General features: G+C 34.2%; 4 protein-coding genes across 6 annotated transcripts; 1 reads left to right on the top strand and 3 right to left on the bottom strand.

The window, feature by feature from the left end:
- The first annotated feature begins 1,411 nt into the window (after positions 1-1,411).
- On the top strand, positions 1,412-6,116 carry LOC110729133 (deSI-like protein At4g17486). 2 transcript variants are annotated; one of them, XM_021908850.1, is made up of 4 exons: positions 1,412-1,930; positions 3,415-3,702; positions 5,099-5,179; positions 5,556-6,116. In XM_021908850.1, exons 1-4 carry the CDS (start codon positions 1,792-1,794, stop codon positions 5,687-5,689), a joined length of 642 nt encoding a protein of 213 aa, XP_021764542.1. In that variant the 5' UTR covers positions 1,412-1,791; the 3' UTR covers positions 5,690-6,116. The 2 variants fall into 2 exon arrangements, with proteins under 2 accessions (XP_021764542.1, XP_021764541.1); XM_021908849.1 differs by having other exon boundaries at positions 1,416-1,930; positions 5,553-6,116.
- A 383-nt stretch (positions 6,117-6,499) lies between these two features.
- Positions 6,500-11,805, bottom strand: LOC110729132 (acyl-protein thioesterase 1 homolog 1-like). 2 transcript variants are annotated; one of them, XM_021908847.1, is made up of 10 exons: positions 11,698-11,805; positions 11,289-11,339; positions 10,338-10,464; positions 10,007-10,043; positions 9,844-9,913; positions 8,934-9,038; positions 7,402-7,552; positions 7,230-7,309; positions 6,952-7,045; positions 6,500-6,838 (listed from the first exon to the last, which is right to left on the bottom strand). In XM_021908847.1, exons 2-10 carry the CDS (start codon positions 11,317-11,319, stop codon positions 6,760-6,762), a joined length of 774 nt encoding a protein of 257 aa, XP_021764539.1. In that variant the 5' UTR covers positions 11,320-11,339; positions 11,698-11,805; the 3' UTR covers positions 6,500-6,759. The 2 variants fall into 2 exon arrangements, with proteins under 2 accessions (XP_021764539.1, XP_021764540.1); XM_021908848.1 differs by having other exon boundaries at positions 10,338-10,452; positions 11,698-11,804.
- Positions 11,806-12,803: 998 nt separating this feature from the next.
- LOC110729131 (probable receptor-like protein kinase At5g20050) lies at positions 12,804-16,279 on the bottom strand. Its single transcript, XM_021908846.1, has 2 exons — positions 14,641-16,279; positions 12,804-13,095 (listed from the first exon to the last, which is right to left on the bottom strand). The coding sequence occupies exon 1, from the start codon at positions 16,115-16,117 to the stop codon at positions 14,681-14,683; it is 1,437 nt and encodes a 478-aa protein (XP_021764538.1). The 5' UTR covers positions 16,118-16,279; the 3' UTR covers positions 12,804-13,095; positions 14,641-14,680.
- Positions 16,280-17,490: 1,211 nt separating this feature from the next.
- Positions 17,491-21,443, bottom strand: LOC110729130 (probable receptor-like protein kinase At5g20050). Its single transcript, XM_021908845.1, has 3 exons — positions 21,393-21,443; positions 21,223-21,304; positions 17,491-19,016 (listed from the first exon to the last, which is right to left on the bottom strand). The coding sequence occupies exon 3, from the start codon at positions 18,967-18,969 to the stop codon at positions 17,776-17,778; it is 1,194 nt and encodes a 397-aa protein (XP_021764537.1). The 5' UTR covers positions 18,970-19,016; positions 21,223-21,304; positions 21,393-21,443; the 3' UTR covers positions 17,491-17,775.
- Positions 21,444-23,878: the final 2,435 nt, after the last annotated feature.

The following is a 23,878-nucleotide window of genomic DNA, read 5'->3' as shown; positions in this document are numbered from 1 at the left end:
GAGAGCTGATACCTTTAAACTACAAATACATGATCATAAATTGTTTTCTTAAAAATTATATTTGGGATTGTGCTGCTGTAAGGGATAGTGTTGAATGTTATACCAAATTTGTCGCCTATTATCTTCAGAACTTGATGTCTTACTTGAACTTCATTGATAAATGGAATGGACTTCACCAGATATCATTCGAGCTGTTGAGAATCGAAAGGTTTGACCTTGCAGCGCCAAGCTTTCCTCTCTTTTCCATTGAAAAGAAATGATCACAGCATCACAGACCTGCAGAAGCGGCATCTCATACTACAACATTGCATTAAACGGTGCTTCATGGATATTACAGGCTTAACAGCGAGATTGACATTGAAAAAGAAAAGAAAAAAACCACTGTCAATTTAATTCAATAGTTTCTGATTTTGATCAATGTGTTAATCTCACATTAATGAACTCGTATGCCCCCCAAAATTACATAAAGCAGTATATCTATACTGCAATACTGCTTTGCAGTTGCAACATGTTTTTGTACATTATTATTATTTCTTAGAATAATTTATAATGTTTTTAGTCACCCAAAAGGTTTGGCTAGAGAATTGGTGGGAAAATTGTGGTCTAGGAATCTCTGAAAAAACAGTGTTTTTTAATTGGAAAAAAGAAGTTGACTTTCATTATATCAACTGACAAAACCATTCTTCTACAGAAAACCTTCTTATTTGAAGAAAGTGCCTAGAAAAGGCTTTATTTTAACCTCCGAGGTTTTGTATTTAAATCTTGGCTTAAGTTAAATTATTAATATGTCTGATCTAATTATTAGATTAAATTTTGCCACCATTGTATATACTATTTCTTGGAAATTAATATTTTTCTCAAGTAGAGAATAGAATACACAATACAGTATAAAATATTGCTTATGTTGTTAGAATTACTATATGAGGCAAGTGATACTTGGTCTCATTTTGTGTCATGTATTCAATGCAACATTATCTTAATAAGTGTAGAATTTTTTTTATTTTATTTTATTTTTTTCTCTTTTCTTTTAATCAATACAAACATGTCAATAATGATTATCATACGGTTTTGCTCATTGTCATATTTGATATATTTGACCAAATTTCAACTTGCTAATATAAATATAATACTCCAATAATATTAGGTTACTTTTATCCAATTCGACTCATTCAAGTTGAAGGGATGACTAATGCCAACAATGACTAAACTCTAATGCACTTTTTTTTTTTAATACAAAATCAAAGTATCAAGAATCTCATTGTAGTTGAGCTGTTTTAAATGCATGTGAACTCTTACGGTGTAACAAAAATAAATTCCCGTAAAGGAAAACTTTCACTAAATCGGCTATTCATCTATAAATTTCTTGTATTTAAATAACTCATTTTACTGAAAAAATATTAGGGTGTAGTGATTAGTTTTAAAGAGTGAGATATTAGAGATTCAAAATCTGTATCTTATCAATATTTTCGACCAAAATCCACCGCGGAATATAATTGAGAATCATTCTGTTTTTTTAATTGGTTTTCCAACCACGTTCAAATATTCCTATAAAATTTGACTGGAGGCCCCAAAATTGCCTGTTTCTCCCTTTTTTTTTTTTTTTTTTTCTCTCTCCTCCACACCCAACAGCAGGGCTGATCTCAGAAGCTTAGCTTTGTTACTGGGTTGCTGGGGATTTCTCAAAATCCTCATCACCTGAAAACAAAGTTGTGTTCTTGAAAAGAGGGTTTCAGTATTTTCTGAGGAATAAAAAAAAATACTAATTTGGGAAAAAAGGGGGAAATTCAAATAATGGGTAATGAAGAATCATCAACGGCTAAAAATGATGGAGGAATTGAAACCCAGGTGGTATTGAATGTGTATGACCTAACGCCTCTTAATCATTACACCTACTGGTTCGGTTTTGGGATTTTTCATTCCGGCATTGAAGGTTATTTCTTGTTACTTTTGCTATTATTTATCTAACAATTTCTTGATTTTTATTAATTTTACTCTATTTTTGTTAAATTGATTGATTATTTATATGTTTGATCTGGGTTTCTTTCCATTTGATCTGGGTTGTTTCACTATATCAATATGGTGATTGTTAGGTTATTGTTTGATTAGGGTCTTAATTTGGTGTTTTGTAAAATTGGTATTGTAAGTTGTTTGGACTCTTCCTGTTATGCTGTCAAATACTTAAAGGATCTCAGTATTCTATAACCATCTGCATTTGTGTAGTGAAAAAACCGAGCTCGGAAATATAAACCATATAGCTAAGAGCCTAAGAGGATTAGAGGAACCATGAACTAGAATAGAAGATTAATAAGTACATATTTTGTGGTAGTCCCATTAGATAGTATGTCTTTCTTGGTATATGAGCATAGAAAAAATGTATTGGGTTATAATGATGTTCTCTGAAATAATCTAATGTTGGTGATATTGTGGGATGGCACCATTTGATGATAGTTCTGAAGGTTTTGAAGGAGTAAAGAGAGTTGTGTGTCTATGATGGTTACTACGGACTGTAATCAGTTACCAGACATTTCTTATTAGTAAGTGTGTTTTCTGTATTGTTGTTATCCCATCATTCTCAATTCAAGATTAGTTACTTCTATTCTGTTGTTTTGACTGTAAAGTTTGGTGTACATTGATCTTGTATCGGAACATAAGGCTTCATTGGTCTAGATTTTTTATTAGAAGATTTTGTCTTGGACGTTGTGTTTTCTAGTTTTCATTGATTTATACCAGTGTGCTTCATTGCCTTCATGGCTATAGGCTAGGTAATTTTGCTAAGGCACTTCACTACTGATGCATCTTAGGCACTCTAGCCTCTTTTGACACAATTGATGGATCTTTTGGGTGCCTATTTAAATTTATGTACCTTTTAAATCTATTGTTGAAAAAAAAAAACTCATTAATCTCCATAATTTTACTCTTGAGTCTTGACATCTCATAACCTCTGCTAGTCTGCTTGTTATCCTTTCACTCATTCAGTCTTTATTGCATCTGTACCACTACCTTTTTATGGTGTTATGTTTTTGTATGTTAACATTTTATATGGTGATTGTTAAGGTTGTCCATTTTTCTTGTTTTATGTAGCTTTTTAGTAAATGCGCTTTGTCAACCCATGCATTTACTTTGAGATGGAAGGAGTATATAAATTTATACTATGGTATAAATGATGTCTTTATTATGGAAAGATCAGCATTAGGTCAGTAGTAGCTTCAATTGGTTTTTTTTTTTTTTTTTTTTTTTTGGTGGGAGTGGGAGGGGGGTGGGTTATAGATTGCTATTATTTTTTCTCCGTATTTGGAATCATGCACCTCACTTTGCCTCAGCAAAGACGGATCTGTATGTCTTCTAAGACATTGATTGAGAGTTTCCTTTAACTTCCTCAAAATCAAATCTCATTTATGCATCTTACACAAACAGTCCATGGCATGGAGTATGGATTTGGAGCCCATGATTTTCCAGTTAGCGGAGTTTTTGAAGTGGAACCAAGGAGCTGTCCAGGTTTTATATACAGATGTTCTATCTCATTAGGCCGGACGAGTATGTCCCAACCTGAGTTTCAGCATTTCGTTGAGCGAGTTGCTTCTGAGTACCATGGAGATACTTATCATCTCATCACCAAAAATTGCAATCATTTCACAGACGACCTCTCCTTTAGATTGACTGGCAAAAATATCCCTGGATGGATCAACCGTCTAGCCCGAACTGGTATGCCCTGCACTTTTTTTTTTTTTAAAAAAAAAAATAATTATAGTATTACACCGTATCTTTTCTTGGTTTCCATTGCATTCTTTTCACCTTCAGTAAGTGTAGTTTCATATAAACAATCATATTGACTTGATATCTTGAAATATAGGTGTGGCAAATCTAACAAGTCCTGCATGATATTATTTTATTTTGTAATAAGTATAATAGATATCTAATTGAGAAATAAGTTCAAAATTCAGAGAAAGAAATTTTGACCATGAAAAGAGAAATAGTCCAACCAAAAAAAACAGAGAAAGTATTTGGTTCACTGGTCTTGTTCTTCTATTTTGGACAAAGCATTTCAAGTTGGAAAGTACTCATTTAGCTGCTGAAAGTTCCTTCTTGCATGTTTTCTGATCTTTCCTTCACACATATGTCATACAAAACATTTTGTTCTCCAAGAAAACCCTGTTTGAAGGGCATATCATGTTCCGATATTCTATGTTTGAACAACTGGCTGCTATACCCTGCATCATATTGTTTAAGAATAAAACTCGTTTTTCTCTTGTATCACAATAAGATTTTAGTGGTATTTGATTGATGTGGGGGAATTTTGGACATGTGCTGTTTAGTTGTTCCAGTTAATTTTCTATAAAAAGTGGCCAACTTTGCAGAAAGTTTCATTTGACTTACCAGCTAGCAATATGGAATGAGTAATGTGACAAGTGATACAGAGTAAATATATATTTGGCTGTTTCATAGCTTTACATGCTGAGGTTTTGGTGTTTTCTGATTTTCCCATATATTGCTGTAACAACATGAACTACATTGAGCCTTGATCCACCAGGTGATGGTCCCAATAGTATCCTTGCCCTCAAGAAGTATAATACACTAGAGCCTTTTATTTCAACTTTAATGCTAAACTTTTTTGGGAGTGGGACTTAGGAGTTTGAAACCAAAAGGAAACTACTTTTGAAAGCTGTTCCAGCTAATGTTATTGGTATTATTGTGCCATATTTTGGATGATCCTTTCTGTTATCATCTGAGTATTTGATAGATAAATCTCTCACATAATTCTCTGTTCTTCTTACTGCTTCCACCCCAAATTTATTTTCCTGGATTGCTTTGGTGGAAATTAAGTTAAAAATAGTGGGCTGACCCGTTTGCAATATGTGATTAAAAAAATTGAACTGGATAAGAGTATTGGACTGATCAATATGGTAAATATGAAGATTTTTGGGGCTGAAGGAGTATTTGACTTTTTGCTGCTATGAAGAGTAGTACTACCTGCCTGAGGTAGGAGCCTCACTAAGGGTGGGGAAACGGTCATATTTGGGATGAGCTTTGCACCTTCTATTCTTTAGTGAACAATCAAGTCTGGAAAGGGCTAATAAAATGCAATTTTGCTGGATTTCAGGTGCTGTTTGTAGCTGCCTGCTTCCCGAGAGTCTGCAAACCACAACTATTAAACAGTTGCCCGAGTATCATGATTGCATAGGTATGTACTAAATCAACATTGTTTGTTCTCCTCTTGTAATAGTAATAACTTCGTAGATTTATACTACTCCCTTAATCCCTAGATAATAGGCCACATTTGTTTGGAATCTTTTTGAGAAATATAGCTGCAATACCATAATTATGGTATCACTTATGTTAATTTTTACATCTCCACCCAATGTTGTCTTTCTTTTAAATGACTCTTATAAAGTTATCACTAAGAGTAATATGTGAAAGTTCAAATTTTAATGTTCTCCGTAAGAAATTTAAATGTAACCTGATAGATTGGGATGAACTGAATTAGAATTGTGGCCTTATCTTGGTTTTGAGGTATGTTTACATGTACTTAAGCTTATGGTTTAATATGAATTCAGAAGATGGAATGGAATCGTCTTCAGTAGACAGTCCTCATGAGCACACTGAAAGCGAAGATACTGATCAAGATAAAATTCTGCTGCTATCACCAAAACCTGGATGTAATGATGTTGCTTTTATCAGGGAAGCAGAATAACAGAGGTGCAATCCGTTAGCTTCTTAGAAGACGTGCTTGCTAGAATGGCTAGCAGAGAGACCTCTACTTAAGGAGCTCTCCATTTCTGTATTCCCCGCGAATTACCTCCATTTTTTTGTATATTTTGGCCTCACCTTCTTGCTGGAATTAGTGAGTTGTATCATTGTGATTGCAATCTCAGCTCATGTTAGTCCTTTGCCAAAAGTTAAGGTTTTGCTTAAAGTTGGTGTAATTGTTATTATATTGCCCCGAGGGCTTTCTGAACTTTCACCAGTCTGTGATCGCATAATGATGTCAACCCGTTTTGTGTATGATCTTGAAGTGTTACACAATCAAAGAGACAGTTTATTAATGATTAGAGATTAGATTGTTAAAGCTACATTGGATGAGTAAGGGTGCAAGTAATATCACAACTATTAAGTGCTCCTTCGTCTCAAAGTTGCACGTCTTATTTGAATTTTGAAATGAAAGTATATCTAGTTATCTGGTTTTCTGTTAAATATCACTCTTCAATCACTGAATCGTATGAGTAATAGTTTTACTACAAAGTGAAAGCGTCAATAGTTCTGCCCAGTTTCTTTGTCAACAATTTTTCTCTTTCTAATTGCTTGTACATGTAAATGATTCACAGCTAATTTGAAGGGGCAAGCGTATAAAACCTTCATTATAATGCAATTGATTTCAATCTCATACCGTTCCATGCCGGTACTAGTGTTGAGGCAGCATTCGTCTAGAATCATGAAATAAAAAGGGGAAGGATGTGATTTTGGTAAATTATATCAATTATGAATCTACTAGGAAAACTTAAGATGCAGGGTACAGAGAGCTTGCACAAAGAACAAATACATTATACACAAATTATCGAGCAATTTCATATTATTTTTTTCCTCTGACCACAAAATGCATCACCAAATTATCATATAAGCCGACAATATGTGAAACAATCAAACCAGAGAAACACGAGTAACTCTGAAATTAACACATAAAATCTCACTGTAAAAGAGTAACCTAAATCATAAAAATGAATTTCCCCCTCTTTTATCAGGTTTCCATTTTTAATGAGCCCGGCATCAACCATCAAGATTCAATTTTGATTTGAGCCAACTACAAATATCCTGTATCTCTTCAGGGTGAGTGTAGTGACCAAGACTGCAATCAAAGCCAACAATAAGTGAATTTCAAACATGCAAAATATTCTCCAAAAAAAAAAAAAAAAAAAAAAGAATGGGGGGCGGGCATTAGCAGGATAAAATTATTATTACCCAGCGTATGATTTGAATGTGACGTCACCAAAGCCACTAGAAGACAATGCCTTCCAAGACTTCTCTCCAAACTTGTATTTAACAACATCATCAACTGCCATTACAAAAAGCTTTGGATTTATAATTTTTAAAAGTGGAGTTGGAGAGAGAATCATTTTATTCACAATATCACCTAAAATCCTTTTACTCCCAAGTACTTTTACCATTTCCCAGCAGGGTATGCCAGATAATATATTATTTTACCCAAAACTTCAAATGTTTTTGCACGAGTTCCATACCTTTGCCATGACAAAGCATTATAGGTAAAGATGCAGCCCGATTTGGAGCCTCGTTAGCAGCTAGCTTGTTGTTCAAGCTCCTAAAAAAACGTCCAAAAGAAGGTTAGTAAGTGAGAATATCATCAAAGAACATAGAGAAACAAGGGAAAATGTGTAGGTAGAAGAAGCCAACTTAGCACAAGGAAGCCAGCCGCTTAGCCCAACAACTGCACTCAGATTGACTGGAAACTCTTTTCCATTAGCATACTTCCTAGATACGTGGCATACTGCAGTATGAAGGGCACTTGCTGCACCCATACTGAAACCACCGACAGCAAGTTTAACTGCAGTATCAAACACTACACATATTAATACTACAATTCAACAACTTCTAAAGCCATGCTACTTATTAGAAAAAGCCAATTGTATCACAAAATCAATTATTCAAATTGTCACGCAACTAGCAAAAGTAATGGCATTTTTAAACAAAAAAATGTAATGAAATGATTGAAGTGAAAGGCAGTATCTCAATAAATATAAGCAATAAAAGCAGGGCTTCACTTTTATACAATTTATTTTTGTTGGGGAGGGGGGAGATATAGCATGAAGCAAAGAATGGAGGTCGAGAGTCCATCCATAATAATGGTTGCCAATATTGTAGAGTGTATCATATATTGCAATCTTATCTCTTTCTTTTTCTTTTTCTTTTTCTTAGTTTTTCATGCTAGAGTTTCTTATACTAGGGAATGCTTCTCAAAAGGAATAGCCACAGATCCATCCTAAGTACATCAGTGTAGCCAACACTACATTATGTATTTGGATGATAATGGTAAAGGCCTACAACTTTAGTTAAGAATGCTGTTCAATTGAATACCAAAACTAGCAGACAGTCACAAACTCACAACTGACAAGAGCTACAGAACTTGATAAAGTATAATTATTAGGTTTTGTTGACGAAGGTTTGTAATAAATGGAAGTAAATGTTGATATTGAAACATATTTCAAAGACTCAAAGAGTGAAATCTGATGAGGTAAATTCAAGTGGAAACCAAAAAAAAAAAAAAAAATCCACTACCAAAGGTTTAGTCGCTAGAATTTGTATTTCTTCCATGAGTTCCAGCTTATTCATTCCTAACTACCTTCCCCACCCCTAGCCAACTGCATCAGTTATCTACTCCCATGCTCTAGCAGGTGTTTCTCCACCATTAGTTAATTCATCAACATCAAACTATCATTCCTTTTGTGAGCGAAGTTGTTTTAGCTAAATCTGGTTACAGATTGTATCAGAATTTCGTTTGTTTTCTCTAACATATGACCACCACCGTATCAGATCAATCACCCAAACTGAGATTCTATAACAATAAAGAGGTATATGTTTACAATTATAATCCAGAATATTGCATTATATACACTAAAGATGATCAAACTGTGTGCCAACTAATCTCAGCAATAACAGCATTAATGTTCCCAACGATTGGCCAGGTAGACCAATGAGATATGGATGGTTCATTGGTTCCTTAGACTCACAGAGAGGAATTGTGGCAAAGGGAAAAAGTTTCCAATCATACATAGACTCAGAATATAAATTCAGGACTCTTAAAGCTACAGTTTCCCAAATTGCCTATGAACCCTGAATATTTATAGCCATCGCTTGAAAGTCTAAATGAAAGGGACATGCAGCTAAAAAGTGTAAACAAAGATAAAACTTAAGAGAAAGGAACCTACTGTCAGTGGGCTCAGTAGACAGCAAATTTACAACATGCGCTACAGTAGCATCCAGTCCCTCTTCATCATCCAGAGCATCTTCAGATAGTTCTTGTACATCAAACCCTGATTTAATTCGCATTGCAACCGATTATGTCAGCATTGCAAAACTGCAAAAATTCAGCTGTGGTCCATAACAGCTAATTAGCAATTTATTATGAAATCAGGATGGCATATGGGCAGAATGCAAGTGCATGCACAACAGCCACCATTGTGCAAAACTAGACAAGGTAAAGACCTTGTTCAGCACAATTCACTTCATACCTGAGCATAAAAAGCCCAAATATTGAGCATAACCAAATAAACACTTCAGCTCATATGATAGAAAATTTATTTTGTGCATACCATCATTGCAACAAGCCAACAACAACAAAATAAAATACACTTGTATATATTAGAAAAATAATAATAACATGATTTGATCACAAAAGGACAAAAGGTAGACAGTACAAATTCAATTTCTCAGGAGTTAAATGCAGCAATTCCTCATCATGAATTCATGATAATCTAGTATTAATTTCTTATTTTAACAAATTTTTGTACGTGAAGTATGCTCACTATGTGAGTTCCATTGTGTTAAAATCCACCTTCCTCACACCATGACACAATGCCATTTAAGCATTGATCACACACTACAGCACAATACATAGTTGAATTAAACAAACATTCATGCTATTGCATATCAACATATGCACATTCATATATTTTCTATCCCCTAAGAATATTAAATACAGTACATGTCTAAACATGTTAGGTGACCAAATCAAGTATTCATATCTCTCTAAAGAAAATGGTATCTAAGAGCTCAAATATGAGCTTGCAAAGCTATTGCACATAGGACAAATATCAAGAAAGATCTGATCAAACTCACAAGCAGTAGAAGGAAAGCCACCAAATAAACTAATGGGCCGGGTTGGAGCAGTAGGGCAGATCCATTTAATCTGCATTACAAAAAAATAATCACAAATAAAGTCCAGTCAAAATACTTAAACGCGAGAGAAAGCATAAAACCAAATTCAATTCAAAATTCTCACATTAGTCATAGGAAGGGTCTCTAAAATTTGTGACCAGCTGCCAGAAGAAACACATAACAAAGTTAGACAACTAGTTAGCATCCATAACATAACACCCACACACCAGACTAATAACTAAGCCACCACCCAAAAAAGAGAAGGAACATGTATTGCTGATATACAGTTGGATTATCTTTTCGAATCCAAATAGTTAAAAATAGAAAATTGAATGTCAGTAGAGGAATCAATCAACAAGGACATAGAAAAATAAAAGAAATTAGAAAACATACAAAAGAGAGGGGAAAAAAAACTGCTATGAGCAACAAAATATAATTAAATGCAGCAGAATTACCTTCCACCATTATCACCAAGGCCATGTAGCCACACAACAGTTGCCTGGTGCTTGCCTTTGGGCCTAACCACATAAGTCCGTCCAAATTCATATGCCTTTCTTGCAGCACTACCACCTAAAAAAGGAACTAGCAGAAAGTCAAATAGTCAACTACAAAGTACTTGGCTAATCATAAATCGAAAATTGGAATTCTAATTATGTCTAATAAAATTACTTATATAACCGCCCATTCTCATCTCAGCCGCTCAAAGCTTGATAACTCCAAAACTTAGCTCTACGTTTGGTGAGAAAGTAGTAGCAGCAAAGAAACTAAAACAGATTGAGAAAATAGGACTGACATTCTCTAAAACAAAGACACCTAGCTGTTACTCTCAATATCTAGGCTGTAACTGTAACAGTGTCCAACACATATCTAACATCTTAATCGAATATCAGGGTATTTGAGTGTTATCCTTCAGATACGATTCGGGGAAAAAATCCAACCTAATGTCAGATTCTTATACTAGTTCAACGCTTTAACAAAAGGACAGAAAAATTCTGCCTCTATGAATTCAATTTCAGTATGCCTCTATTCCAAAAAGACGGGAAAATGTCTAAACTTGGTTATCTTCAAGTAATAAAAGTTACTTATCTTAGTTATTTATCACCATATTCAGAATGATGCAGTGTTTCGGGACAGACAGAGTTTGTTTCTTTCTTTCTCCGAGCAATGCCATGTACTACTACACGTCATGATTAAAGGATTATGTCACATTTGTTCAATTGTCTTAATTTAAGTTCCACATCAAAATCAAAATCAAAACCAAAACTGCATATTCCCAAAGCAACTTCCACAAAATAAACCATATTATCAGCAGTAAATTACCCCATATATAACTATGAAAACTCGAAAAGCTTAACAAATAATGGTATGATTATTTGGCAATAATTAAAAGTGTGGAAGCAACTAACCTGAACCAGCAGATGCGCCACTGAAGCTCATTCTTGCAATATGTATAATTTCTGCAGCATTAAACCAAAACAAATTAATTATTTAATTATCTACAATAATCAAGCAATACTGGAACATCAATGCAACAATCCCAGAAGTCAACGATAAAAATACTCGCAATTATGCAATTAAAACACCTCAAAAATTGAAACTTATTCCAGAAAAACAAATAAATTTTCAGAAAATCCAAATGGATGCCCTATCCAAATAGAGTGAATTCCTCAAAAACGAGATCAAACATATGATTTATTTTCGCGGAAGAGATTAAATTAAAAGAGAGAAGATTACAAATTGAATGAAGAAAGTAATCGAAAGAAGAAAAATGCAGAAATTAGGGTTTAAGCGAGAAAATTAGGGAGAAAAAAAAACCTGAAGAAAGGAATGACGGAGAAACGGAGAGCAGAAGTTAGTTGTGAGGTGAGAGACTGACTATATGGCGTGGCATCCGTTCGTGTGTGCTTGTCCTTTTATAACCTTCATTCATTTTTATCCTCCTCATTCAACGGAATTCCGCCAATTCTTTTGGCGTTATTCTATCGCGTATTAGATTAGATTAGATTAGATAAGAGTTTTTAATACTACCCCCATTATATATTATTTGCAACGATTTGACATAAAATAGAGAGGAAAAATGTATAATCGTTGCAATAATGTGTAACGGAGATAGTATGTTCGATAGAATGTTTGAGGCGTTTCATTAATGGTGCTTTTAATTACTTCGATGTAATATTAAAGGTGTTTTAGGATTGGTGTATCTCGTAATTTAAATTTTATTAGGATTTTTATTTTCAAATTGAAAATAGATATTCTTTTTTTTTTTTGAAAGCAAATTGAAAATAAATATAATAGTCATTCACTTGCTAGAAATGATGTATGAAAGTTTGATTCAAGGTTATACTCTGTATTTGATTTGTCATAATAGTGACTAATTCAAAATATGCAACTTTCATGTTAAAAAATGATGAAAATCCTCATAAGATCTCAGTGCACTCGAAGCTAATATATTTGTACACACTACCACAAAGAGCTTCATTGCCCTTGACAAAGGTCTTATTTATGTGTAAGAAAATAGAAGGTAATATGGTATTAAAAAAAAATTTGGACTGCCAAAATCATCAAACATTATCAATATTTTTTTAATACTACGTATTACTGTATTATTTTTACAAGTTGTTCTTTACAATTAACCCTTAACTATGAAACTTTATAACCTTTCAAGTTTCAATATATTATTCTCGTCAAAAAAAAAAAAAGTTTCAATATATTATTATATTATTGCACCCAAAAAAATAATTGTATCATTCATACAACACTGTTTTGGTGGATAAAGTCGGACATTATAATCAATCAAAAAAGTTCATGCTTTTAAGTGGCCGTTAAAATTGCAAAAATCAAAATTGGTCAGAAACTCAATCAATATGAAAATTAAGTTAAGACTAATTACATATTTTGCCAAAAAGCAATTCTCTTAGAGATCTAATTAATCATTACATCAGGTTACTTCAAACTTTTCATCCAGTATTACACGACTTACACCACTACTAAAAAAAAAGTAAAAATCTAATTTTACAGAGCAAAACACAAAACATTGAACTAGTATCAACCAACACAGGTAAGCAGTATTGTGATTGATGTATCAAAGAAACAAGTATAAAGAAAAAAGGCTCCACGGGGTCGAAAATTTGAGATTCACCCCGGATTTCTTCGGGCTAGCTCGAGCATAGTAACGCCATCGTGACAAACACATTATCATCTCAGCAACATTACCTAAACACATAACCAAAATGCTCGGTGTTAGGATAATCTGGACTGAATAATTCGAAAAAGAATATAGAAGCAATGCCAATGCTGAAAAGAGCAATACATGTATGATGTATCTAACTGGCTTCCCACTAATATTAAAGCTGGGGTTTCAACCTTGGCATATTCTTCACAACACAGTTGACAGTACCTTCTCAAACTGAAAATATCAACAGGAATTTTTTGTAGAATGAAAGTAAGAACTTATGCCCACTATAGAGTAATAAGCAAATCACAGTAGTTTATTATACATGATTTCAGATGATTAACATGCAAAAAAAGGAGCAACTTTGATGATCTGATCCGTACATACTTAGATCCATACATATGCATTTATGCAATACGTACACGTAACACAAGAAAACTCAGGGGAGCATTCTATCAATAACCACAATGTAATGTTTATTGTACTACTAAATCATGACAAACAATGATAAAACGCTACAAAGGATCGACGAATTTAGTCCAACCCCGGGGCAAATATTGCTATTTTGGGCATATGTAAGGGCACTCAAACCAAACCCTCTCCCAAAAGGTGGGACCATTGTCCCAACAAGCTCAAAAGAAGCCAGATAGTTATGCATACAGAACATTACAAACACAACTTGTAATGTTATTCTTACAGGGAAGCCACTAGATGGCATATCCTGCTAAAATTCTGAATCATTACTCTGGTATGAAATTTGTGTATGATAGTTGACTTTTTAAAATGAAAGCATAAAAAATTAAAAATAATAATAATGAATAAAAACTAGCTGTCAAGCGTGTCATATTACTGAGTCAAGGACATTATATTTATGGTATGATGTCAACCAAGGACCAAAGACTTGATGTCAAGTATTGTCAACACAAAGTGCAAATAATGGAGAGTTGGAATGATTCCTACAACCGTGAATCCAACTTCTCATATTCTCCCACTTTTGCACATCTTTTGGAATAATGTCTTGTTGTTAAGTATCAGATCCGTGATTCAATAATGACTTATGCTTACAATCATGTCATCTTGTAGGTGATATCTCGAGTTTGGATTCCTCTCATTACTTAAAAGGCATTATGCTAAGATATATTGATTACTCTACGAAAGTTAGAAAATTTCATTCCGTTTTACAAGTGAACGTTTAATCATTTATGCACAGGGGTGACGTATAGGAAATTGGATGGAATTTATCAAGAAATGACAAGTTTTGTTGTCTTGTGAAATACCCTTTCTTATCCTAAAATTGAAAGTACAATACTATAACTTTTTTTTCCCCATTTCGAATGCAAGTTGCAATATAGAAGTCATATTGATCGGTTAAACCAAAAATATATATTTTTTTGCAGACATGACACAATCACTGAATTCATGAAAATAACAAATGCTCAACAACTACACACGAAATTTTTAAGCCAGGGGCATAGTATTTCACAGTTCAACCAAAATCTTAGGTTGAGAAAAGCATAAAATACAATGAATGATAGTGGAATATATAAAGAAAAACAGCAGTAAAATGAAGATGAAAAAAAGATTACCTTTTTAAGCTGCATAGGTGTTCTGCACCAGGCACATGAATTATCGGCCTGACACAAGTGTACCAGGCTCAAATGTTGATGTGCTAGCAGCTGTATTGCAATCTGATAGTACTACTCCAGTAGCCTTTAGCCTGCACATGCCAGGACCAACTTTATCTTTGTCAATGGATAACAGATCAACAATAATCATTTCAGTTTCTGGGGGCTCGTCCACTCGCATATTTCCTTCAAGCATATCAACCACCTGAGCCATGGTAGGCCTACGCCTGACCTTCTCTTGAATGCACCATAACGCGGTATACACCAATGTCCTTACCTGTCTCTCATCAATATGCCTTCCTTCCAATAGTCTTTGATCAACTAATGACATAAATTTCCCTTGTTTTGATTTTTCCACTACGGTTTTTGGAAAATACTCGTACTTCCTAACGGACCTATCTTTGCTATCATCAAGAACACGCACGCTTCTCCTCCCTCCAATCATCTCAAGAAGCACCATTCCATAACTATAAACATCGGATTTTGCAGAAATGCCATTTTCTAAAAGCCACTCGGGTGCCAAGTACCCCTTAGTCCCCCGGATATTAGTAAAGATACTGCTCTCACCTCTTCCCATCAATTTTGCCAGCCCAAAATCTGACACGACTGCTCGATAATTGTCATCGAGCAGTATATTCTCGGGCTTTACATCAAGGTGCAAGATTCTTGACCGGCAATCATGGTGCAAGTAAGAGAGAGCCTTAGCCACATCAATGGCAACACCATACCTCAAATGCCAAGGAAGACAACCTGCTGGTCGATTTCTTTTGTCCCTTCTAGGGAATATCCAACCATCCAAGGATCCATTTTGAACAAACTCATAAACAAGAAACCGCGGTCCCCCAGGAACAATGCAATAACCATACAATCTTACCAAGTTAATGTGCTGTACACTTCCAATCGCTGCAACTTCTGAAAGAAATTCCTTCTCCCCACGTTCCTGACTTTCTATCCGCTTCACAGCAACACAAGTACCATCTCCTAGGATTCCCTTAAAAACACTCCCAGATGCCCCTCGGCCAATCAGTGCGTTGAAGTTATCTGTAGCCAGCTCAAGCTCTTTTTGACGGAACTTCGTAGGAACACCTGCCACTTTTCTGAGGAAGCTACAGGGGACGGAAAGTTCCCGGGTCATCACATGTTTCTGAGGCAAAATAAGAACAGTTCCCTTGGACCGGCGTCTGATAAGCCATATGAAGATAGCAAAATTAACTGTAAGACAAACACCAAATACACAAAAGAATTGCCAGGTAGGTCCAAGATACAGAGCAGATACAGTAATCAAGGAGATGAGAGTCACCACCAATATCAGTGCAAGTATCTTAGAGCACTTGTCATCCATCATAAACTCAAAGCTAATAAGATGTACTATGAGGAAGAAAGCAATCTTCCTTCTTCTTTCCTCATATTTTGAGGACAGCATGATAGACAAGTACATCCATATTATTCAATACAATGTTGCCCAAGTCAACGATAAATTTTCTTCCCTTATATCATCTCCTTTGATCAAATCTTTTTAGCAATAACTGAAGCATCAACATACAATCCCTTTCTCATTATTTTATTCACATTAATTTCTTATTGATGGAAGTATTCATCAGCATAAAATTGAAACATTGGGGCAAGTTGGCCTAGTCATCCTACATAGTGCAAGACATGAATGATGGTAATTGCTTGTGTGTAAGATACAACTCATCCAAAATTAAAAGCATCCTACATTCACTTGTACTAAAAGATCTAAATCTAATAATCAAATCATTCAAATGCAAAGCCGTATTCTTAAGAAAAATTGATTATAATGCCAACAAAATTAATTATAGCCCCTAATATCAAAACAAAAATACCAAAAGCAGAAAAAGGTTCAAAAGGTCTGTAATTTTTCCTATCAGTTACTTCTCTCATAGTCAATGCTAACTCTGCCTCTAATTTAACTCTGCCTCTAATTTAGATCACACCGCATGTGAAGACACATCAAGTTAGATAAAAAAAATAAAATCTCAAAAAGCTCCCTAGAAATGGCGAGATCCTGCTCATACTGCTATTAGATACTGAGAATGTGACATGGCTTGTAATTGGCACAATCACTTTGACTCAATGCCCTTATTTTTAATTTGCACAATAACAAAAACTGAGTATGAGTATTCATACATGTCGTAAAATATAACATATGAAAAAAAATATATATAACTCTGTAAATACATGGTTTACTAATACAATAATACTGTTATACCGTTATTTGCTGAAATGCCAAAAATCTAGTAACTGTAATTTTTCCTGTACTTGTGCTGCCATACTGACTTCTAAGACAAGAGTGACACTGAAGTATGAGACTTTAGATATTCAGATAATCTCAATGGCCACTTCCAAGTCACCACAATTTCAAGTTTTCTGCTAAGCCAAATACAATAATAAAATCTCCAAGAACTTAATTGGATTTATAGGATTTCACCAGTGCAATTGAGCATTATCACATTACGAAAACACCAGTAATTTGAATCAGCATAAACAACTGTGGCAAGTGGAAACATACCCCTGATTAATAACCTATTCCATTTTAACAACCGTGGCAAGTGGATACAAGTCACTCATATTATTATTTGGTATGCATTCAGAAGGGACCCTTTTGAATCCTGCAATTGACTTCTAATATGCTTTCTTGGCAAGAGAACAGATGAAATTCAGAAGGGAGTCTAACAATTTTTTATATTGATCTTACTTCATGACTACAGAATTTTCCATATTTCTAACTTTTCTGGTGGGAAGAAAAAAATTTACAATTTACAAATAATAAGCAAGTAGTAACAGCTGTACTGGATCATCCCTCTTTTCAGGATGAAAAAAAAATTCCATTATTAGCGTTATAAGCCAGCTACAATGTTTTGGGATATTATAGAACAACAGCCAGAGACAAGTGTTACCAAAGATCATGTCAATGAGAGTCAGAGCTATATCTTAAACAATAACACAAGGAGAGGGGGGAAAAAAAGAAATATCTAACAGAAGAAAGTATTGAAATATTTACCTAAGTAACCAACCCCAATGCAATCACTAAGCTACTGATATGACAAAATTGTGATAGACTGATAGGCAGAATTATCAATCGTACATTGATGATGTTGAAGCAGCTGCTTGAGATTTATCGTTAGAAAATTGAGAAACCTGCAAAGCATTAGCCTTCGTATTATTCCAGCCTTGGATCTTCTCTGATTTCATCAACAAAAGATCGTGGAGGAACATTTTTGTTTCAGGGGGCTCATCAACAGGCAAACGGCCTTCAAGCATATTAACCACCTCACCAGTATTAGGCCTAATCTTAACCTTCTCCTGAATACACCAAAGGGCTATGTAGACCAGTCTTCTAACCTCATTCTCATCAATAATAGTTCCTTCTTCCAACAGTCTTTTATCAACCACTTCCATAATCTTCCCTGCTTTCATTTTCTCATAGACAGTTTTTGGGAAATATTCCCACACTTCCATTTCAGGCTTCGTGGACTTTCCTTTGAAATCTCCAGCAGACGACATAACGACGCTCCTCCGCCCTCCAATCATTTCAAGAAGCAACATTCCATAGCTGTAAACATCAGACTTTGCAGAAACTCCTTTCTCTAGGATCCACTCGGGGGCCAAGTACCCCCTAGTCCCTCGAATTCTTGTAACAACCATATTTTCCTCTTTACCCATCAACTTTGCAAGCCCAAAATCTGTCACGAGTGCTCGATAGTTATCATCAAGAAGTATATTTTCTGGCTTAACATCAAGGTGCAAAATCCTTGAATGACAATCATTATGGAGGTAGCAGAGAGCCCTGGCCACGTCAATGGCAACCTGATGCCTAAGCTTCCAAGGCAAGCAACCACCTGGCAGCTGTTTTTTGTTGTGTTCACGAGAGAAAATCCAGCGATCTAATGAGCCATTTTGAACAAACTCATAAACAAGGAAGCGTGGTCCTTTTGGGATAATGCAATAACCATACAGGTGTACAAGGTTCATGTGCTGTACACACCCAATTGTCGCCACTTCAGCTCTGAATTCCCTCTCTCCCCGTTCCTGACCTTCAATCCGCTTTACAGCAACACAAGTCCCATCCTTCAGCATTCCTCTATAGACACACCCTGATCCTCCCTGGCCCACAATTGAGCTGAAATTATCCGTTGCCAGTAAAAGTTCTTCATGTAGAAACCTTTTTGGAAGCCCCAATCCTTTATTTAAACCAGAAAGTTCCTTGTTCCTTGATAGCTTCTCCAGTTGGGTAAAAACCCATATTATGATGCCAAAGGACACAATCATGATAATTCCAAGAACAGTGAAGAAAATCCAGGGTGTTTTCAAGAAAACTGCAGCAGCAACGAACAAGATGAGAAGGCCAGAAAGCAGAAATAAACCAAGCAGCCTAGTTTTCTGCTCTTCCATAATTGCTTAAAATGCTCTCTCAGAATTTTCTAGGGAAGATTTACACATACTTTGGAATCATGTAGACTATGAATGAAGCTTCAATGTTTCCATCTAGCAAAGATTGATCCTAAAATGAAGTTTACCAGTGATTTCAGGTTCTAAATAAGACTTTTTTCTGTCAGAGACAGGGAACAAGGAAAGAAGATACTATTAAATATTCCACTTAGTATATGCCTTTTTCAAGCCATTAGCAAATGAGTCCTTCTAACAGAGGATATCTAATCTTGTCCTGAAGCTGTGACAAGCTCATCAGAGAATAGTTAACTAAGCCCCCTCTATGAAAAGTGTATAATAGTCCATTTTCTAATGTTGAAGATTCTCGAAAATTATCCTGATTCTTTCTTCTAAGCATTGTCATTAGCTGCCATAAGTCAATCAAACAGATGACATCAGATAGAGGTTTGACCATTCGCTAATGCAGAAGGTATAAAGACTATAAACAAATGAATATGACTCATGGAACCAACCCAATTGACTTGATCAAATTAACAACTGCTTCTCATGTAAAGAACATCAATTAATCCAATTATAATAACACAAATAATAACGCAGACATTTATGTCCAGATAGCTCGATTAACCGGGACATAGTTGTTAACCACAAAAAATCATGTACACACAAAGTAGATCGAGCATGAAGCACCATGTAATGCAGACATTAAAAGGCATGGCTAATACTAATTGATAATAAGAAGTTCTTGTGTTTCATATTAATGCTTCATTGCTTCAACACTTACAATAATTAAATGACAAGGTACACTTCAAACTACAAGGGTTAGTGGGCATACCGCTAAAGGAGATTAAGATCACTGTTGCAAAGTTTTCATCCATTCTCAACAAATATGATTATATGAAAGATTGAAATATCATAGTTGCCAAGTTTTCTATTGTTAAAAGTATGTTATTGAACTAAAAAATATCTCCTATAATTTGGGCAACTTTATTGGAGCATTTTTGTTGTAGCTTGAAATATGATTTTTAGGTGGATGTGCTAAGCTATCTAGCCAAAAAAAAATTACCTTGCTTGAATCTAAATTAAAGAAGAAAAAAAAGCATATGGATTGATATATGGGGTCATTCAAGCTACATGTAGTATCAATTATAGCTCTCCATTGGAGAAGATCAGAAGATTGTAGCATAATATTAATGTGACAAATCTATAAGAAATCTTGCTTAACTATTAGAGACATCTTTACTTCTTTATTACTAAGTACGAACTATCAATTAGTCAATCAAGAAGCATTCCTATCAAGAGTTTAATACTCTCAATTATATTTCCAATCAAGGGTACTATAGTGAGGCTACATCAATATCCCCGTCCCCTTCCCTCACAAGGAACAATGTGTGGAATCGGAAACCCACCTAAACTCTTTTTTCTTCCCAAAATACCCTTTCAAGCCCGGAAAACTCAATAAACTCAAAAATTTTATATAGTACTTTGTATATGCCAAAAACTTCAAACAAGCCCTCAGACCGACACACACTATGCTAGCCTGCTAGGGTCATCACTCGTCCGTCCTTCATACCCTCACCCAGCCAAACCACAGAAGCATAGACATATTAGTTCAATTACACCAAGTATTAAGTTATGGTAGTACTATATTCTACACCAACCTATCAGAAAGCAACCCAAATTTATATTTACTAATACTAACTCAATCAGATAATCTTAATTAATGACCCATTATGCTTTATAATTGGGGCAAAATCTTAATATGGCTTTCAGAAATGTTAGTCTTTTCCTTGCTTGTAAATTCTAACAACCTCATTCTTCTTAGCTGCATAAATTATTGACCAAACCTAACTGAATAACATAGTTTATTCAATATTTCCATCAAATCAAAAACACCCTTTGACTAATAATTCAAATAAAAATACAAAACTAAATATTTGATGAATAATATACTAGCAACAAACAATGGTGGACATTTGGGCAAGTAGATACATAGAATAAAGAAAGAAATGAAGAATATACCATGCATATTTGCTGATGAATTTCCACAAACTTTACTAAAAATCTACAGTATAATAATTACTTATTATTGCCAATTAATGGAGAATAAATATTTGGAATTTTATAATTTTGTACCTGATAGAAGCACTCTTTGCTGCTGCACAAGAAGCCCAAATGTGTCGACTTTCTTATGGATTTGGCTTCGAATACGAAGTACCTGCATTTCGATTTCAGATTTCAAATGAGTACAAATGATCAAATTACTTTTGGCCCTAATTTCAGAAAACTCTAGTTTGATTTTTCACCTTCTTCAATGTACGTAATGAAAAATGCTGCTTTCGATTGTGTGAAATAAATTACCCAAAAATCATGAAAAGTTAATTCATTGAAATTGCACCTCGAGTCAATGCTAAAGATGTCAATTTGGGTCATTTATCGGTTTTTTCCAATTCAGCGTTTAATTTCAAACTCAGTTCAGTAAATCAAAACGGGACTTTAGTTTGGTTGAATTGAGTTCATTAAATTGGGTAGATTAGGTTACTGTCAGACAAGTTTAGCTTGAGTTTTAGTCGAACCATATTGGAGTCATGTCAATTTGAACTAACATCGCCGGCATCAAAATATTATGTGGTAAAGTAAGCTAATTTTGCAATTAATTTATGAATAAATATTATTGTGTGGTTACGCAAAAAATAACACCGGTGGTGTTAAGGAAAAAGAAGAGAAGTAGAGAAAGCGAGAACCATAAATGAGTAATGAAAGAACTAGACTACTAGAGCGTTGCAAATATAATGTTGTAATTTTAGTGAAACAAATGAAGTAGATTCCCTAAACTACTCATCTACCAAGGATCAATTAGAGATTTAGACGAAATCGCTAATAATGTTTGTATAGTTCGAAAATCACAATTGGGAAATTCTAATCTGTGGCCCCCATATTTCTTCAATTTCTCAATTGTACCCTCAAAAGACGGTAGTTGAGACGGCATTTAAGTCTGTCAAATCTTCACCATTTTTCTCACTAAAAATATAAAATACAATGCACCCATTTTCATCTTTACTTCCCCCATCAATTATGCTCTGTTATACGAGAGCCCAAAAAAAAATTCTGAAATTGTTTCAAGATTGAATTCGAAGCTAAGGTGAAGAGCGAAAGCAGAGGAGATTGAATAATTACGATCGAATGTATGAGTAGATACATACAAAGAATGGGTTTTTTTTTTTTTGAACAATTTGTGTTCCGCGATTTACGATTGTTGGGATTATGTAGTATAATTGTAGGAAATTTAAAGCTAAAATATAATCAATGGTCAATAACTTGTTGAATTGATGATAATTAGTTCATAAACTTAATTGAATTTTTTTTTCAACTGAAATTTAATTGAATTTAGGGATTCACTTTTTCATTCACGCTTGAGATCTGAACTCGAATCTGCTCCAAATCATCATCTCCAACCTTCAACTTCTCACTTCCTCGGACATCACTTTCTTGCAACCACGTGAAATCCCAATGAACATTCTAAATTGGAAGAGAACGAGTGACTTGATTTACAGATTTGCAAAAAAAAAAAAAAAAAAATAAATAAATAAATAGGAAATGAAGGTTGGAGATGATATATATCATAATTAACTTAACTACCTAACGGCAGTTTAACGGCAAAGATATAATTTGTAACAGTGTCAAAGGTTGAGGGTACAGTGTGTAAGTTTGTAAAAGCGGGGGTACAATTGAGAAATTGAACAAAGATGAGGGCACAACTTAGAATTTCCCATTTTTTTTTAAGAAACGTTAGCCGGGTTGTATTATTAAATTAAATCAAGTTCCGCCAAAGTGCTGAAACTTTGAGGAAAAATCATAATTAGGGCATGTTCCGATTGATTGAATTCAGCTGAACTGAACTTATTAATTAGTGATTTTTAACTACGGATTAGTGATCTTTGATTATTTATTGATTATTTATTACTATACATATGTGTATATACAAATGTACATATTATTATTATTATTATTATTATTATTATTATTATTATTATTATTATTTATTGATTATTATTATTATTATTATTATTATTATTGTTGTTGTTTTATTATTATTATTTATTGATTATTATTATTATTATTATTATTATTATTATTATTATTATTGTTTTATTATTATTATTATTTATTGATGATTATTATTATTATTTATTGATTTTTATTATTAGTATTATTATTTCAATTATTATTGTTATTATTATTATTATTATTTATTGATGATTATTATTATTATTTATTACTTATTGATTATTATTATTATTATTATTTATTACTTATTGATTATTATTATTATTATTATTATTATTATTATTTATTACTTATTGATTATTATTATTATTATTATTGTTGTTTCAGGGTTTTCTGATGTCCTGCGGGAGAGTTACAATTCCGAGACTGGAACCGGACGCCTGTACCTGCAAAACAAACGGATGCTCCGGATAATTGGAGATCCGCCTCCGACGGTCAAGTTAGTACTTGATTAAGGAGTAATTAATGCGGAAATTAAAGTGATTGGGTCTCTCTAGGTGAGAGTGTTTAATGTGTGTAATCTGCGTCCTCCCCCTTAATGAGGATTAAGGGAGGTATTTATAACCTCGGGAAACGCGCCAACCCTAGGTTTAGGTTAACCTTGGGCTGATTGGGCTTCCCTCGGAAGTTGGGCCTAGGTGGCCAACTTCTCCATTAGGCATGGAGTATGCCACAGTGTCATGACATAATAGGTCCAGGGTGGACGAATAAGTGTGTGCCACGT

The sequence above is a fragment of the Chenopodium quinoa genome, unplaced genomic scaffold (genome assembly GCF_001683475.1).
Source record: "Chenopodium quinoa cultivar QQ74 unplaced genomic scaffold, ASM168347v1, whole genome shotgun sequence".
Classification (NCBI taxonomy): domain Eukaryota; kingdom Viridiplantae; phylum Streptophyta; class Magnoliopsida; order Caryophyllales; family Amaranthaceae; genus Chenopodium; species Chenopodium quinoa.
The sequence above is the reverse complement of the archived record's forward strand: the minus strand, read 5'-3'. Positions and strand labels throughout refer to the sequence as shown.